The sequence below is a fragment of the Pyricularia pennisetigena genome, assembly GCF_004337985.1.
Source record: "Pyricularia pennisetigena strain Br36 chromosome Unknown Pyricularia_pennisetigena_Br36_Scf_18, whole genome shotgun sequence".
Classification (NCBI taxonomy): domain Eukaryota; kingdom Fungi; phylum Ascomycota; class Sordariomycetes; order Magnaporthales; family Pyriculariaceae; genus Pyricularia; species Pyricularia pennisetigena.
This window is the reverse complement of record NW_021940930.1, coordinates 89745-108576: the sequence shown is the minus strand read 5'-3', so window position 1 is coordinate 108576 and position 18832 is coordinate 89745. Positions and strand designations below refer to the sequence as shown.

The following is an 18832-nucleotide window of genomic DNA, read 5'->3' as shown; positions in this document are numbered from 1 at the left end:
AGTGTGGAAGAGCTGAGAAGGCAGCTGCGAGAGGCAGAGCAGCGCGCAGAAAGAGAGCAACAACGTGCGGAACAAGCGGAGAGAGAACGACAGCGGGAGCGACAACGCGCCGAGAAGGAACAGCAACGCGCCAAGAGGGAACAGCAACGCGCCGAAGCGTCAGAACAACAAACTCAACCCACGACACTTGACGAGTACATCGCTGCCTGTCATCATCTGGTTTTCTCCAGCTTCAACATTGAACGGAACCGGAAACTGACCTCGAAGGGACCCATCACCAACCCACGAAACAAATGGTGTCCCACACATATCCAGCCATGGTCCGACTTTATTCAGCAGCAGAGAATAACGTTCGGCACAATCTACGACACCTTCCCTGCCGATAGCCGTGTTTTTGAGAATCGAGCCTTCCTCACCGGCTTAGGAAAAAGGATTTCAGTGCGCAGGATAGCCGATGAGAAGGCGCTCGAGTCCTTCTTGCACAACAGTGTCGAGGATCCCGTCAAAGCGATTATAGACCAACTCAAACAGGCGGAAGATGTTAGAAGCGCGTTCGAGCTGGGAAACGGAATCATTTTCGAGAACCATCCACATGCAATCAGCGATCTTGCAGAGGAAGTCGTCTACCGCGATACCCCATCGACACCACCGGCTACTCCAAACCACAGTCTCGACCTCAACCGGCTGCGACCCGATCAGATCTGCGTCTACCGATCCGAGGACGCGGGCTCGGAAAGACGCACAATGATTTACATCTCCGAGTACAAACCGCCCCACAAGCTAACCGCGCCGCACCTTCGCCTTGGTCTACGTCCGATGAATATTTACACGGAAGTGGTCAACCGGAAGACCATCCCGACGTCTGTGGACCCGGACGCACGTTTCCAGTATCACGCCGAAAGACTGACTGCAGCGGCGATTACGCAAACCTACCACTACATGATTGAAGGGGGACTCGAGTATGGTCTATTGACGACGGGCGAGGCGATCGTGTTTCTGAAGATCGACTGGCGCGAGCCTGAAACGCTTCTCTATCACCTTGCAGAGCCCACTGCTGAAGTGCTGGCCCATCCGGGCCATTTTCACTTGTGCACAGCAGTCGGGCAGTATCTTGCCTTTAGTCTCATGGCGCTGGGTCTGCCGGGTGAGCAACGATTGCACGGGCAAGACGAGCGCCACCAGGCTACTGAAAAACTCAAGACGTGGGTGGAAGATTTCGAGACAACGCTAAGATCGATTCCAGAGGACGAGCGACATGCGCCAAACAGTTCACCCGGCTATCAACCTGAAACATATCAAGGTGTCGATCGATCTCCGTATCTTCTCCGGAGAAGAAGACGTCGGCATATGGGAGATGAGCCTAAGAAGGAATACGAACATAGAGAGCCTGGAGAATCTTCAGACGATGAATCAGGACCGGATTTGCCAGACACGCCGAGTCCGACAGAACGGCGGATGCGTCAAGGTCGGGGAGGTCAGGGAGCTCGACGCAGCGAGCGGATTCTAGCTCGACGGCCGAGGGGTGGGAGCGGAGGAGGAAGTAACGAGCAAGACAGGCCCTACTGCACCCAAAAGTGTCTGTTAGGGCTCGTTAAGGGCGGATTACTCGACGCAAAATGCCCTAATATGGCACTACACAACAGGCAGCCCAGCTCTCACAGCAACCGCGATAGTGGCCCAAGCCGCGCCTGTCTCCGTCATCCGATAGACCACACCGAATTCGTCAATCTGCTCTTCAAGCAGCTAAAACGGACATTAGACGACGGGATTACACCGCTGGGGTATGGAGGTGCACGCGGCGTATTATTTAAGGTTTGCCTGGTTTACTATGGCTATACCTTTGTCGGCAAGGGCACGGTTCAGGCATTTGTCAAAGACCTTGAGCACGAGGCGGCGGTTTACACACGTCTGCAACCCATCCAAGGTGTATATGTGCCCGTCTTTCTCGGGGCCATCGATCTCCGGTTGATGAATAGGGTATACTACTATGATCACCGTGTCTACGTAATACACATGACGTTCTTGTCGTGGGGCGGATATAATCTTGATGTGACAGGGATTGCAAGTGGTGGCGAGGGAGAGCTCGAAGGGAAGGCGATACTGTCGTTGCGCGCGATGCATCAACTTGGAGTGGCGCATAAGGATGTACGAGGGGCAAACATGCTTTTTAATGCGGAGACCGAGGGTGTTATGATGATCGACTTCGAAAGGGCACTGCTGCTGGAGCCACCTCGACCTCCGTTGGCTCCGTTGGTGCCGAATAAACGACGATGGAAGCCAGATATGGTAGATTCCAGCAAGCCAATAGGGAAGTCAGGTGATCGAGGTGAAGTCAGCAACGTGTTTTTCGAGGACATCGGGCTGATGAAGACGATCTTTGGCATAACCAGGCCGCACATATTTTAGCAGTAATAATTCAGCTCACGAGAATTAAATTAGAGTAGACGCTCTTTCGGTGCTGGACGCGCTGGTGCGCACTATCCTGAGCCAGAAAACATCGGACTCCAACTCGGCACGGGCCTAGCGCTCCACGGACAAGGCCTACGGCGGGCACGGCAACTGGCTGGCTAGCCTTGTCATCAACCATTAAACGAATTTATTCCTACAATTTATTTGGCCATTTTTGTCAGAGGGGCAAATATCCCAGACAGTGACCAGCTCGTTTGCAGTGACATTATCGCCGAGTTGAATTTGCGATAGTCGGGTATTAGTAATTACGAGCAAAGTATACCATACCATAGCTTGGAACACATGGTTAAGCGTGGAATCGATGAGCGTGTTGCCTACAGCTATTATGGGCCGATTTTAAAAACTTGCTCTAATTTAAGGTCGTTTTTGGACTGCTATGGGATTCTCAAGCGTCAATATTGAATTCGTACTGCCTTGTAATGTCTTCCCAAGCCCGAAGCGTTTTGATGCAACTCTACGCGCGCCCATCTTCCATCTCTTCTGGCTCCTCCACTATGGTACTGAGTCTGCAAACAGGGCTACTTGGGGGCTGTGCGTTGTGGCCCCCTCAAAGAGGGGGTATGAAAAGTCCGATAAATCAGTAAAGCCCGATAAATCTGCAATCGGAATCCCACCACCAAAATTGTTAGCAAAATATCCTTTCTAGAATGTAAATTTAAATCTCAACGCAACAAACACCTCTTGACGTTATTATATTGGTATCGTGACGGACCCAGAGACGCCCGCTATACAAGCAGCCCGTCGATATTGGCGATATCTTCAGATGTATAACAACAGGTCGGGCGTTGCCCGGGGGAATAGGGCCAAGTCGGAGTCGCTCACGGTGTTCTGTGGCCGGCACGTGTATACGTATCCGACCGTTGCCAAGCATGTCCAGAGTCTCCAGATTGACGGGAAGCCGAAGATATCGCCACAAGCTACCGGGCGGCCAGCAACCCTTAATGCGGCCGAAGATCGAGCGCTCGTTGCGTATATCGTTCAGCTAGACGAACTGAGAGCGCACCCTACTTCACAACATGTGATATATGCCGCCAATCTGATGCGTCGATATCGAATACCGCCTAGTCCACCGGTTAACAGGAGCTGGTACGGTCAATGGTTTAAAAAGCATCCGGAATTGAAACTTACCAAGCAACAGCCCGTGGAAATGCATCGCCTAAGCTTTGAGCAACAGATCGACTTGGTTGAAAAATGGTATAGCCGTACTGCCGCCCGAGTGATTCAACTTGGGATAACGGCTTCCGCCGCTTGGAACGGTGACGAATGCGGTACCAGATTGGGCGTGAGAGATGGCCGGATACCGGTGCTGATTGTAACGAAAAAGAGGCATGAAAAACCACGCACAGAAGATCCCAATAACAGAGAGAGTTGTACATTAATCGGTGCGGGCAGCGCTGACGGTAAAACTTTACCACCATTCTGTATATTTACGAAATGGCCAACGAGCGATTGGTTGTCGCTTGATCTACCTGCGAGTACTGTGGATAGGCTTCATGTGATCATATGATCTGGTAAAACGCGTTTCTAAGTATTACTAGTATTCGGGTGATTCATTCATGTATATTGTATCTACCTAAATACGAGAGGGTTATCTAGACTGGCCCATTTAAGGGCTTGGGACCAGCCAAAAAAGAGTCACGTGGGCGTGCACGTGACTCAATCCTGCAGTTCACGCATGAGATATGCTACCAACAGGTACTGTATTTACGCGGTCAGAATCAGGGTTTTCTAACGCGGAGATTATGCTCACCTGTATTCAGCACTTTAACAAGCATTCTTGACCGGAGGTTGCTCTAGTGCAATCATTCGGATCTCCCACGTTAAAAGAGTTGTTTGGCCACGAATTCCACTCCAAATTCGACTTAGCGAGGCTCATAGTCCCGCAGAAAAAAACCAACCTTGACCAACCTGTTACGCGACGTTCCATGGACAGCGCTCGTATCCCTGGACTAGTCACCTTTTCGGCGCTTGACAACCCACACCATATCACAACGTCATTTTCGGGTTGCAGGGCATAGCCAGCAAACACGCCACGTCACAAAGCAAGCCGGATGGTCAGGCCCAAGCGCCTGTGCATTATCTTTGACCAGTGAAATAGCTATTCCTCGTAGGATTATGTATCCTCAGTTATTCGGGAGGCCCTCCATTTTCGTGATTTGGAGCAAGATACATTTGCATCCGACTGAATGGTGCACATGATAAGCTTGCAGCACCTCCGGCATGGCTTTTCAACCAATCGGTATTAAATCCATTCAAATAATAGGCCGACTTGCCTTTTTTCTTCCAATAATTCTTCCAATAATTCTTCCAATAATTCTTCCGATAAACGTGAGGGTGTGTTGGACAGCATCTGCATCTGGCTGCCAGTAGGCAGTCCTTGGGAAAGCTTCTGAATTAGGCAGTTTTGAGCCCGATCAAAGTACTGGCTGTTATATAAGTTTCAAAGGATGGGTGGGCGTAGCGTTAGCAAACCCGGCTCGATAAAGTATAAAGATCTCCTTGCCTTCCGACTCGCAGTCTCCCAACTACTTGTCTTCAAATATCTCAGATGCATACAAACTTTTGCTTGGACTATTCCAATAATTTCCTTGGTATACTCAACCCCCCACCCCACCCCCCATTGCCAAAAGTACAGAGCGATTCCGTACTTCAATGGAGTAGCTAAGCACATTACGAAATTACTAACTTTTGCTATAGGACGACAGCTTCACAAATTCTGCTCTATTGCAATTCGACCATTATACATCCCATAAAGTATGTGCCAATCCATACTCCCGTAGTGTGAGCCTGTACTGAAATTATTTTGTAACACAAAGCTTTCTCAGTCCTTAGTCAACATGTCTGGAAGCGCTTATACGACGTGCTGTGCTATCAGTTGCAAGAAGGAGGTTAAGCGTGGCGAGAAGTGCTCTTGCGGGATGCAGAATTAGGCTACACTGGAGCAACGGTTGAAGATACTGATACTTCTACAGAAGCTAGTTATTTTATCTTGGGATAGCTTAATGTAGGCAATAATCACCCGTCAACAGAACTATGTCAATCTCACGGTTTTTGCAAGTACACAATCCAGCCTGCTAGCCTAGGTGCTCCCTCATGATGGCAAACGCGACGGATGGAAGTGTTGTGGGTGGGTGCCACCAGGTGGTTTGGTGGGGAATTGGCCGCCATCTTACAGCCAAGGCCGGGCAGGGATATTTGCCCACTCAAAAAAAGGGTTAGTGTCGTGAAAGGGTTTCATCTCCGGGCGCTTGGCTAACGAATCCTGGCCGCTCGCGCCCATTTATATATTCAGTATCATTTCGGATAGAGCAGGTTTGGTAGCTGCTACAAAGAGCTTCATTCCTTCGTTTGCGACCCACTTGCCCGTTCCGAAGAGCGGCGGATTCTTGGTGCGAATATTGGCCGTCCCTATTCCTTCTCCTCGGGGTATAACTTTCTTAAGGGCTCTCTGTTCTGGGAAACCAACAACGGGCATTTTGGGAAGCAAGCCATTGTTCACTGAGAAAGCAAAACGCAGGTTGCCGTGCAACCAAGAATCACCAACAGCCCCGGAGAGAGGCCGTATGACCGAACCAGGAATTTATTTCGTATACCCTTCTTAGCTTCATATCTGATTGGCGCTGCCACCGTATAGTCGGGATACTTACCCCGCTCTAATGACCGTGCTTTCGATTGCCTGTAGTTGTCTTTCAAAAAGTCCAGGATTCCAATTTATTTCCTTTGTAATTTGTAACAGATCCCGTGCTCGGCCCACTAAGAGGCCGAATCGTCACCATGCGACGACGCTGGACCCCGCAATTTGCCACTCAAGGTCCACAAATCGGATTCCGCTCAAGCACACCCTCACTGACTTAACTAATCAGCTTGGTTGTCCGGCTGGGGTGACCAATCTAACAACCATTGCGACATAATGTGCATGTTGCGCAACATATTGCAAGTGAAGCACTACCAAAACTACCTAGAGTGGGTGCACCGAAAGTGGGCAGGATTTCTCGCCCTCAGTTCAGCATTCAACGTGGATGTACATCTGGCGGCGCATGACACGTGCCGGCGCACTTTTCGGCCCCGAACCAGTTCCAACTTCAATTGCAACTCCAGCATTGCTTAATTTACTTCAATACAATCGGAAATATATACATCGGACATTTCTTTATTTTCCTGACAAGTACGTGCATTATATCCGGTTTTGCCGCAATTGCCATATCGTCGTTTAATGGCTAATTGCGTACTATTTCCTTCTCCATTTTCGCCCTTTTTCTTATATATCGAACTATTTAGGGAGTTGACGCGCCATAAGCCGGGAAGACCGCCTTCTGTGTACCAATTGGCTAGGTGGTGGACGCCTTTAACGATAAGAAATGGGGGCACATCGTAGCCGTCGCCACTAATACAGCAAATCGCAGTCGCCCATTCTCGATTGCCAGGTTGTACCTTTTTGCTTTTCCCGCGTCGTTCGGACCCAGTTAAGACCATACCTGGGCAAATTTGACCTATAAAGTCGGTTTCGTCAAAGTTGTAAATATCGCAGTCCTGGATGTCGTATTTGGCATTATGTTGGCCACCAGATTGCAGCCACATCAGCGATCTGAGTTGGAAATCCTCGGGAAACCAAATTCAGTATATACTGAGTAGTAACCTCCTCCTCGCTTTCTGTTAATTTACAACAGTTGGCCCGACGTTCGGCGTTTGAAGGTCTGCCGTTCATTCTGGCGCGGCGTATCGATTCGGGTACATTGTAAGCTTAGCAGCAGCTCGCCGGCTTAAATTTTTAGATGATTGAAGGGCTTTAATAGCAAGAAATATCTGTGATTCACTCGTATCGATTGAATTGTTGTGTTGTGCAAAAGGACGCCTATTGAAGTTGGGGATCACGTTTCCCAAGAAAAGTGCGCCGGCACGTGTCATGCGCTGCTAGATGTACATCCACGTTATATCCTGTTTAACAAACCAAATAAAAACTGTAATCCGGAGAATGCTACTCTAACAAAAAGTGATACATTCAAACTACATTACCTCTAGCATCGGCAGAGAATTGATCCAGAACTTTGCAGTAAAACCCAATTTTTCCTGGATCGAGATACAGTTTGAATGCACCCGCCAAATTCTGCACAGTTTGATTTCCCAGTGTTGTTGATAAGCGATGATCCTGTCTGTTTTTTACCTCCACCTCCCTTGCGAAGCGAACATAATCCTCTTGATCTTGCCACGATCTTCTCTCTTCTGGGTCTATGGGAAGTCCGTTCTCGTCATAGTCCGATCGCAAATTCATCGGGGCCGGGACCGTGCTGAGGAACAGTGGTGGTTGTACAATTTCCCATGGCACCGTCGAGGCATTTTCCCAGTCGATAACACTCAGGACATTGCAGTTAGTGTCGACGATGATGTTACTGTGGCGGAAATCGGGGTGATATAACGGGAAAGGCCCGTTGAGGAGGGGAATTTGATTTGCAGCAGCCGCCAAAAACGAAGGGAAGTTGAGGATGGAAGACTTCAGTTCTTCGAGTCCCTCTGGTAGGGACCGTTGCAGTTCTTCCTCGGATTTTGGGAACTTGGCATGTTTAGCCCATGCTTTAAAGTATTCGGTTGCTGTGGAAAATGGTCCGCCTAGGATTGGCAAGGGTCCAATGGTATATGAACCATCATGTTGCCGAATCACCATTCCAATCTGGGAGAATCGAACGGACGCCATCTCCACCTGTTTGTATATTTTTGTTAGTTTGAAAAAGACTTAATTATATGCTTAGACACTCTGAAGCCGTAGTAAACGAGACCTAAGCATACCTGTAATTTAGCAATCTGTCGCATGAAGCTAGGTTTGTGATGTTGGGGAATCTGGCCACGGTGGACCTCGTAGCCGCCAAACGAATCCATCGCTGTATCACCTGGCACGAACTCCATTAGGAAGAATGGCACGCCGACGGGATTTTGAGTCGTGCTTTCAAATGCGAAGACAAAAGGAACAGGGATGCGAGTCCGCTCGCGGACGAGAGACAGGGCATGAGCTTCTCCAACCAGTCGCTGCCTTGCTTGCTGCGTGCCGCCATTCAGCTGGATGCGCACCACCCAGATTTCATCATCATCAAACTTGATGAGCCGGACGAGATGAAGCCCACCAAAGTTGAGTTGTGGGAGTAAAACGCATTTTGAAAAGGGCGGCGAGGAGACCTGTAGTGAAGATAGTCTGACATTCAAAGCATAATCTAAAAGAGCGGGATAGTCGATGGGAAGTTGTTTCGGAGTGGAGTCTATCGTTCCCCAGCTCAGTTGCGACAGGAGGAGCCTGGTGGGTTGAGTGGTCATTGTGGAATCATGGATGCGGACACCATCGGCATTTGAGACGAGATGAAATTGAAAAGGAGATTGAAATTAGGTGGTGAACATTTTACAATATGTAGGGCAAAAGAATAATTTGCCTCAGGCATGAACTAGCAAGAAACCAAGCAGATTTAAGGGTTATTGCCGCCTAATAAGCGTGTCGGTTTGCGTCTTCGATTAGAGTACCACAATTCAATCTGATTGATTGGATTAGTAGGGCGGGCAAATTGTGGGTCTAGCGTCGATCCACGCATCGCACAGCTGTGAAAATAACATCGTTGAGACCGCCGCATCTTGACGCATATGTCGCAGTCGGATCTATCTAATTCCACGAACGTTCTCCCACGGGTTGATTGCCCCCCTCCTTCCCACACAACCCGTGCCTGTTTCATCCGTGCGTCTGCCCCGCCCAGCCAGACACAGCGCGCGCGCGTTAATCCACCTGCGGTGGGTTGATTGTGGCATGGCAGTGAGAGTGAGGGCGCCCAACCACATATAACAGCCAAAGAACCCTTCCAGCGACTTTCTGGTACCCAAGAAGCACATTTGGTTTCTTGGGCATTAACACAGCCGCTTTGGGGCTTCCACCGACCCACGAAGAGCTCCGTCAATTGGCTGGCCGGGTCCTCCGTGTTCGGGGGGATTCCCGGCCGTTTGGGAAACGTTGGATCAACGCATTTTTGGCCCGGCATCCATCCCTTAAGGTACAAAAACCACAGCGGATAGATTCCCAACGTATTAATGGAGCTACAACTGAAAAGATCAGGGAGTGGTGGCAACGGTTAGATTTTCCGGAGGTCTGCGCCATTAAACCGGAAAACCGCTAGAATATGGACGAGGCCGGAGTTTTAGAGGGCCAAGGATCAAACGGCCTCGTTCTGGGATTTAGAAACACCAAAGCAGTGATAAAAAAAACAGCCTGGAGGCCGTGGTTGGACGAGTCTTGTTGATGAACTCCAGTACTTCCCGCCGATCAGGCCTACAGTCACAACAGCGAATATGTGGGGAGGCTGAGGGTGGTTTGTCTTTAAAACTTGATAATAAAGGCTGTTTGTGAGTATATTTTGGGACTTATTTTGTTTCTTTTTCGTAAGTACTTGTAGAAAATGGAAACATAACTAAAGCCTGGTATGAAATAGATGGGGTGGATGACATCCGTCAGGGCCAAATCCTCTTCTCAACGACCGTAGAACACTTTGAAATTTTTGATGTGAGGGGGAAATGCAAGAGAATTTCTTTTTCTTGTAGCAGTCGGTGTGTTTGAATGTGATTTTGCTGTGCCTTGGTCACGACGAGCAAGGATCGCCAGATGGACGTAGGACAGTTGGACTCTTCTGACCCCAAGATTACACCCCTTGCTTTGGTAAAGTAGTCGAGACAACCATTGCGGACGAAAGTCCTGCTACAGTGACTGAGAAAAGGCCACTTCAGACTGGCAGGATACAGCATGTACCTAAATAACTACATACAGCTCAAAACTCGTCAGGTGTCAGCCGTTTTCTTTTCCTCGACCGTCCACGCCCCAAATTCTCGACCAAATTGCAGTCCTCCTTGGTATAACTAGTTTGCCCCAAGCAAGACTCCTCCTCCTGCTGCTCGTCTTCATTCTCTCCATCTATATTAACCACCAACCATCCCTGGCTTTGGTACCACTCGGCATCCCGAAAATCAGAGATGATTAGTTCTCCCACCCGCCAAAGTCGAGACTGGTGTTGTGGGTCGTCGTCTTGATATTTTTCGCCAAAAGCGATTCCTGAGAAATCGATAAAACCCCGCAATATGACGGCAGTTTTTCCAAATAGTGCATGCAGGCGCCAGCCAAGGCTGGTCGAGCTGCTTGATCCGGGAAAGTACTTCCCTGTCCTCGAAGCTTTCTCTTCGTACCTTAACCCTGGCCGACTTTTTGGCATTGTTTCGGGTATGCAAAGGCTTTTATGGGCTTAAAGCCTGTATCCTGAGGAAGGTCACCAACATCAATATCCGCCTAAAGGCTTTTGTGGATGACCCTATCAAGTTTCGATCCCTACTCGGGAACTGCGACGCATTGGTTTCGGGAACATTTGCCCTCAACTTTTTTGAGCTGGGCCATCAAATCGTCCGATTTCTAGATGTGTTTGTGTAAAATGGCGATGATGCCGATCGGTTCACGAGGTACATTAAAGAAAATAAGAATTATCAGAATGAGAGTCCGCGCGGCGATACGGTAAGAAGACAGAAACCCATATGTTTATCAAATGCTTACTCCGCACCAGGAGACTCAAACACGCTACATCTACGGCACTAGTACGCGGCTAGACATGAAGATCTGAATTACTCAAACTAGCGGGTGCCCTGTACGAACAATTCTTACGACTTCGAGCACAACGGCATGTGTCAACTTTATTACGTGGAACAAGGCATATTCGATGTTTCCCAGACAAACCCTTATCAATCATCAATTTTACCCACTGGGACCTATGGATGATGAGTTCGGCTCAAATTTGAGGGAACTTTCTGATCAAGGCTGGGCAACTCGGAATATTATATGGCCCGATCTCCCCAACGTTCACAAAATCGACACCCTTCGGCGCGTTGGTGATGACTGTGCGTTGGTAATATCATTGGACACCAACACTATTTAACAGCCATCGAGACCAGATTTCGTGATTGAGTATGCTCAATTTCGTGTTTCCAACCGGAATTTACGTCAGCCGGGGACTTTCCCAATCGAACCTCGGCCGGCATCGCTCTTAGCTCGGCAGAACATTCAGAATCTGGGCATAAGGAGTACCTTTTTAACAATCACGGCGGCCAAACTCGAATCGCCCGCCTTACGCTACGAATACTGTACTGCCAGCAGTGAATGGGACAGTTATGTGAGTCCACGATTACAGCGTTGGGCCTGGCTTGAGTTGTACAAAATGGAGCCGGAGAGCCGCCCGCACCGCCTTAATCTCTCAAATGCAACGCCTCTTTCATCCGATTTGTATAGATTTGAGAAACCGCTGTGTTGGGACTACGCCGACGATCAGATACCAGAATGGTATAGAGCAAAGGAGTCGAATATGAAATAAGTTTCGCTATAGAGGTGAAATGGGTTGTAGTAGCCGAGAAAGCTACAAAACAAATTCCAGGATTGGTGGACCAAGCCGTTAAGCTGGCAAGCGAGGCAATCGATGGTGCCAAATTCGTCGCCGAGGAAGTCGGCAAAAATTTCCCGATGCCGCAGCCCAGGCAGCTCGAGACATCACCGGAAACTACGGTAAAGCAGCTACGGTAATCGTAGGGGCAGCCGGAATCGCCATGGTTGCTGCACCAGCTGTACTTGCGCTCCCAGCGCTGGGCGCGGTTGGCTTCGGCGTGTCGGGGCCTGTTGCAGGTGAGTTTGGGTATTTGGGGCAAGACTTTCCGAAATCGGGATAAAGAGATGGAAAATCCGAGTGTCATTTAACGAAAGCCTTTCTGTCCATAGGTAGTATTGCAGCCGCTACGCAAAGTGGCTTAGGCAGCGTGGTTGCGCCTTCACTCTTCGCCACTTGTCAGAGCGCAGCGATGGGAGGTTACGGAGCAGCGACAGTGTTTGGAGCGGTCCAGGTCGTAGGAGGAGCCATGGCTGCATCAGCTGGAACTGTAATTGGGCGAATGGAGTCGGGGTTGTGAAATCTGGAGCAATGTCGAACATCGGATTGCGTATTGCGTGACAGGGCCTCTTAATGATTACGTACAATTATCCTCTGAAGAATCCCAGTTTCTCTTTTTTGAGGCCGGGTGCAGAGCGGTATTCCCAGAACGAGCAGCACAGCGACGACCAACCCTTCCACAACAGAGCAAGGCGGAAGTACTGCTTAGTGCCTGCACGAAAACATAACCTCAGCTTCAAGAAGCTGAAATCACTGCTATCCGCCATTTTCAAACATTCCATCAATAATACTTTTCTTCCCTATCAGAAGTGATCGAATCATCGGCACGTTCACACCAGCGAGGCAACACAGTCGAGAGTTCCATTGAGGGATTTGTGGGGCAAGGGGCGGTAACATGCGGGCTTGCAGGTCTTAACGTCGTATTTTGATTAATGGGTTTTTTGGGCGGGGGGATGGGGAAATGGTGGGGTAAGCGTCCGCGACACCACGTTTGCAGCGAAAATCATATGAACGGCAGTTAGCAATGCTGAAAATGTCATACGCTAACCACTGTACGGCAAAATCTCCCAGCAAGCGCTCACAGAAAACTAAGCGAAGCTTGTTCAAATCACACAACAGCTGCAAGGATTTTAAGTTTACCACATTGAGTTTTCGCATGTGAAGATTCTTATGGGCGTTACGGAGGTTGTCGTGGATAAGAATATGTAATACAAAGCCATAGTAGTACCGTAAAGAGCTTACTGAGATAGATTCAGCTTCCAGAGATTCTAGCTAACACGCTGTTTACCCTCAGCTCGAGCGAAATCATGCCTTTGACACACGGGGAAAGATTACAACAGCAATCCACATGTGAACAAAATTCTTCAAAAGGCTATCATTCGCCCCGGGGTGATGATTCGCTGAGCAGTTTGCTGAACAACCTCGAAGCGCATAAATTGGCAACTCTCGCTTTCTAAATGGTTGATAATCGCAGCAAGGGTTGGAGACTCTTTGTCGCATTGGCGATTAGGACAGTGGTAAATATCCTGCCGGTGCTTCGGTGACCCGAGATGTTGATTTAGTGATTCGAGCTTCTTGAAGCTACGATGGCAAAAGTAGCAATCAAACCCGTTGGAATTTGCATTCCAAGCCTTCTGTGTGGCCTCGTAGGTATCAGTGTCTTGCCACGTAAGAAGCTTGTTGGTAAGGATGCTGTTGGGATCACGGCGTTGGATTTCATCGTGGAGCTTTGCTCGGTCAATGGGGGCGTTTGGGCAGGATCCGCGCTCCAGGTGATGGATCAACCCTGTTGCGTTGGTACGCATCGTTTTGCAGAAAGGGCAGGCTAGGTCCGCTTTGCGATGACCACTACCATGAAGGTGCTGTGAACGATAGTCAGTCCAACTGCTTTACCCTCGAAGATTGTGGCACGTACGTTTTTGATGCTATTCTCGTCTTGGAAATACCGATCATGAAGGTCACAGTAGAAGTGCTCGCTTATCTCATGATCGCGGAGGTTTTCTTCATCAGAGAACGCATCGGAACAATCATCGCATTCGTACTCCGACTCATCCGACTCAGCCCAATGACCTAGGGCGTCCATGTGCTGGTTCACAGCTTGCTGTGTTGCGAAATAGCGATCACAATCGTTGCATTCGAACTGCGGTTGCTCGTGACCCATAGCTTTCATATGCTGCTCACGGGAGTTCCAGCCTGCGGGGAACTCGCGCCAACAAGTGCCACAAGTGAAGGTCATTTTGTCAATCCCAGAATCCAAAGCATTGCCGTAATTAGCACCCAGGAGTGGATTGCTAAGATTTCTCGAAAAGAAAACTGGAAGATTAACGGTTAAATTGATTTGTGATTACAGATTTTGTGACCATAAGTTAAATTTTGTGACATCGAAGGTAGCAATGATGCTGCCAGAAGCAAGTTGGCGGCGGGGGAGGTTGTATGACAGGATGATAAATCACGTTACTCCGGTTGGGGCAAGAATCGGGCCTGTATCGTTGTGATAGTGTGGGGCCGTTCGAGGCTTGGGTATATTTGATAGTAGTCACGATCCAATTGGCAAAATATTCTAATTTAGATAAACGCATCTTGGTTGTCGCCCCAACGCATGAGCGTTTATTGAAGAGTATAAGATAAACTGACAGCACATGCTGGTCGGACTTGACACAGTAAAAAGATGGGTGGGTGCCGTCTCATGGAGGAGTGGAGAAGCAGCTTCCGTTTGTCCGTTTGTCCGTTTGTCCGTTTGTCCGTTTGTCCGTTTGTCCGTTTGTTGTATGGTGACTTGGATGGGAAAGGAGAGGGTAGCTAGCTGTGTTTGGGCCACTTCACGTAGCCAACCCTTGCCGCTTGAGTTAATTATAGGTAACAACATCCCACCTTAACGCTACAAACCCGCGCACGCCTTCACTTAGCATTACTACCCTGCTAACCTTCCATTGAACATCACGCGTGCGAATTTCGAGGGTGCATGTCAGACCAGCTCTTTTGGCATCGTCAACCAATAGTAGTTTTATGTAGTCAACAAATACCAATACCTACCATCGAATTAACCAACTACCTGTGACCAGAAGCAGCAAAACTGGCGCCCGTGACGCTGCATTTTGCCTCGTCTACATTTTACTCAAAGGCGGATCCTCTTCTCAATTCTCATCATCTTCCTTACCGGCGCTGGCAACATAAGACCGAGCCGTCGCCTACAATGCGGGCTACATTGTGTCATCGCTGCATCTTCGGCTATAAGGCACGCAGAATGTTCCGAGAAGCCTTTGAAGCTACCTTCTCCCTGACGAAGGCGTGGTGCTGATTTTGTTGGGGCTCGGACTCATCGTAATTGGTTCTCAACAGCGAGGGCAGCTATTTGTCCATCCTATACCTTTAAAACCTGAAGTTGACTGGTGCTGAGGGCCAAGTTTACGTAGTGTTGTTGACTTCGGGACTGCGTTTTCTACCCCATCCTGGCTCCTGCTGTTTCACACGAGGCGCTCTGATTGGTCGGAATGCTAGGGGAGTGTTTTTAACAGGTGAAAGGATGTATGCCGGGGTAAATGACGTATGAAAATCACGGAAGCAGCCCAAAGGAGTAAAGCGGATTTGAAGGCAAAACGGGACGGGAAAATTCTGCCTGTTTACCAGCCCCAACGACAGACCGCTTGCGACGCTGGACCCCGCATTTTGCCGCCCAGCCCGCGAATCGGATTGCGCTGTTGTTCCAAGCCACGAAAATGGAGGGCCTCCTGCATAGAGATAAAGTTTTAATAGCTCTTTCACTGGTCAACGATAATAAAACTCCGGCTGGGCCTGCTTTGTGACGTGACATTTACTGGTCATAGGTCCTGCAACCGGAAAACGACGTTTTGACATTTTGTGGGCTTGTCAAGCGCCGAAAGTAACTGGTCCAGGGATACGACCACTGTCCTTTGGAACGTCGCGTAACGGTCCAGTTAGGGCCAATGTTTCTCTGGGGAACAAATTAAGACTTACGCCTCACAGCTATGAGATCCCTACATAATTGTGATCTCTTAATCACTTAGCTTCTATTTCGTGTCCTCTATGGCTCCTTGTCAGATTGGGGACCATCAATATTACAGCATTTTGAAGCTCTCTGTTTCGATCGTATTGAGAATCTCCAGCGTGAAGCTGTCTGGTTTGTCCATTGGTCAGGAGAAATTGCCCTAGAGCTGGTTATGCAGGGCTCTCCAAGCTCGTTATGGGTGAGCGAGCCAAATCGATACAAGCATCTGAATTGATGATAATTCCATGACACTTCTGGTTCTGATCGGACGAGTACTACGCAAGCACCACCTATTACATTGACCTCTTGTGGCACCTTGAAAGAATTTTGATATGGTACTTTCATGTTGTGATTCGAAAGTGGCCCGTATTTTTCGTCAGAAATTTAGTACCAGCTTGCATGCAATGCGGGGCCAGAAATAATGGCACTGTATCACACACTGTTTCAGAACTTTCAAACCCATGAAAAGACATAAGTAACCGAGCGTATGCTGGTCTTTTCGAGAATTGAATACCGGCATCCAGATTCAAATATAACATGATTACATTATAATGCGGAGGGCTGACAAAAATACACCAAAAGAGCGTCCAGAGCTGGATGAGAATAAACAATTGGTTGCCACTGATGGCGATCATCACAAATGCCCAGGTCCGTGGCATGCTGTCACTGCCTATTTGACAAGGAACTCTCCGGAGCTAAGGGAGCTTAATGCTCTTCGCGAACAGGTGAGTAACCCGTCTGAAGCGACTAGCTGGAGCCTGTAGTTACTGACAGTCTGGATTCCAGGGGTGGAGAAACCCTGAAGGCGATCAGTTTTTCCAGCGACAACGCAGAAGCGCAGATCAGCCAAGCGAAAAAAACGCAAGATTTTTCTATAGCCTGATGCAAAAAATCGGCAGCCAACTGCAAGATGCAGTGTCTGTGTTCAAGATCGTTTCCAACGGCAAAGACGACCCGTGGATCCTCGATATGTGCATGGCCCCCGGAGGGTTTCTCAACATAGCCCTACAGTATAACCCGAAAGCGAAGGCTGTAGCTTTTAGTCTTCCTGTGGTTGATGGAGGCCACAAATGTTTGCTGCCGAAAACAACTCGATTGGAAAAGCACTTTGTAGACATTACGATGCTTGCGGCAGACATGGGGATCGCAAACGTCCCGCCCGACCATCCCGAAGCTGACAAGTTTCTGTCGCGGCCCCTCATAGACGAAAGGATGTTCGACTTGGTCCTCTGCGACGGCCAAGTTCTCCGAAATCAGGAACTGGCACCATACCGAGAAAAATCCGAAGCCAGGCGCTTGACGGCGTCGCAGCTCGTTCTAGGCCTCAAGCGTCTCAGGCCCGGCGGTACAATTATCTTCCTAATGCACAAAGTTGAGGCATGGAGATCAATCCAAACTTTATATACCTTCTCCCGATTCGCCGACGTTGTGCTGCACAAGCCCACGGCTGGGCATGCGAAACGGTCATCATTCTACCTTATTGCCAAGAACGTGCAGAGCGATTCACTAGAAGCTCTGTCAGCGATCGAATGGTGGAGAGAAGTATGGCGGTTGGCGACCTTTCCTACTCAAAGTGGGGAGGAGAGGGTGGAATGGCAGGAGGATCGTTGGACTGCTGAAGAGATTCTCGAAATTTTCAGCTCCGAGCTGCTTAAGATGTCAGCTCCGATTTGGAAGACACAGGCGAATGCCCTTGCTAATGCCTCGTTTATCAAAGGGGCTTCAAGCTGAATATAGCTGTGTGGGATTCCCAGGGTCTGGTATGCAACATCGTACTAGTTCTAGACTGCAAACACATCGACCGTCACAGCCACCTGCGGTTGTGCCGATAACTACTCTGAAATTTTGACGTACGCACTCGCCTGCTGCCATCATAATATCGGACCCTCCTCCTTTAGCTTGCGCCAACCTTTATCGGTGTTAGACACGTACATGTCAAACCCATTTATGCTGTCAAATCATATTCTCCCCTTAACTATATACGTGAGATTGCAGGGATGCTTTAGAAAATAGGAGGCAAATGCGGTCGCTTTAATGGTGGCCCAGCATGGAAGCCAGCATGGAGGCCAGTATGGGAACTGGACTTTCAGTGCAGTTTCACTAATTGGCAATCTTAATATGGAAATCATAAAGTTCTCCTTTTCGGTTTTGATACCCTGGTTCTAAACGTCTTTTTGTTAATACCAAATCTGCATCCAATGCTTTCAATGGCAAGAAATAACGATTACGCCATTAAACGAGGGAAAGGTCCGCCACGTTGCGCTCATTGTCCAACAAAAGCTGCGGTTGTCCGGTGCCCGAAACCTATGTTTTTGTTCTCTGGAGTTTAAAATCGCTTCCATTTCATCAATTCAGATCACTTGGCCCCTCTCAACACCAGTCAGAGGCGTGTCTTCACTCAAGCTCCAGGTTTCGATGCTGCTTTTTTTCTGGCGGGCAGGCGCAGGTATTGCTACCTAATAAAAGGGATCGCAAAGAGAATGCGAGCAAATTTTGATATAGTCAGCCCCGTCTGTACTAAGGTACACGGTGAGCGCTAGCTCGTTGAGCAAGGCACATGCCAAAGTTGACGGCTTTCTGTGCACTTGGAGTTTCTCATCCAACAGATAACCACTTTGTAGGGTGTAATCTTTTGGTCTCGCCTTCGGAAAGTTAGATTTGACGAATTGTTCAAGAGATCCCATTCTAAACTGAACTCATTCCATCTTTTCAGTGACTAACGTTTGCGCTTCGGTGATTCAATGGCTTAAACACCGAAAATGCAAATCGTATAACGTGGATATACAGTACCCCGGCCATTTTTCAGCCCAACACCGTCTTTCAATTGCAACATGCGTTTTTTTCACTATGAAATCAACAAATCGCGATGCGCAAATCATTCTTGCTCTGAATGAGCTTCGATCGGGGAAAAGTTAGCATTTGG

The 18832-nt window shown here is 48.8% G+C and overlaps 1 protein-coding gene across 1 annotated transcript; it reads right to left on the bottom strand.

Moving 5' to 3' along the window:
* Positions 1 to 7468: 7468 nt before the first annotated feature.
* Positions 7469 to 8769, bottom strand: PpBr36_11286 (uncharacterized protein; the record flags this gene model as incomplete). The annotated part of the gene is made up of 3 exons (XM_029898388.1): positions 7469 to 7573; positions 7655 to 8164; positions 8251 to 8769. The coding sequence occupies 3 exons, from the start codon at positions 8767 to 8769 to the stop codon at positions 7469 to 7471; spliced, it is 1134 nt and encodes a 377-aa protein (XP_029743288.1).
* Between the last annotated feature and the right edge of the window lie 10063 nt (positions 8770 to 18832).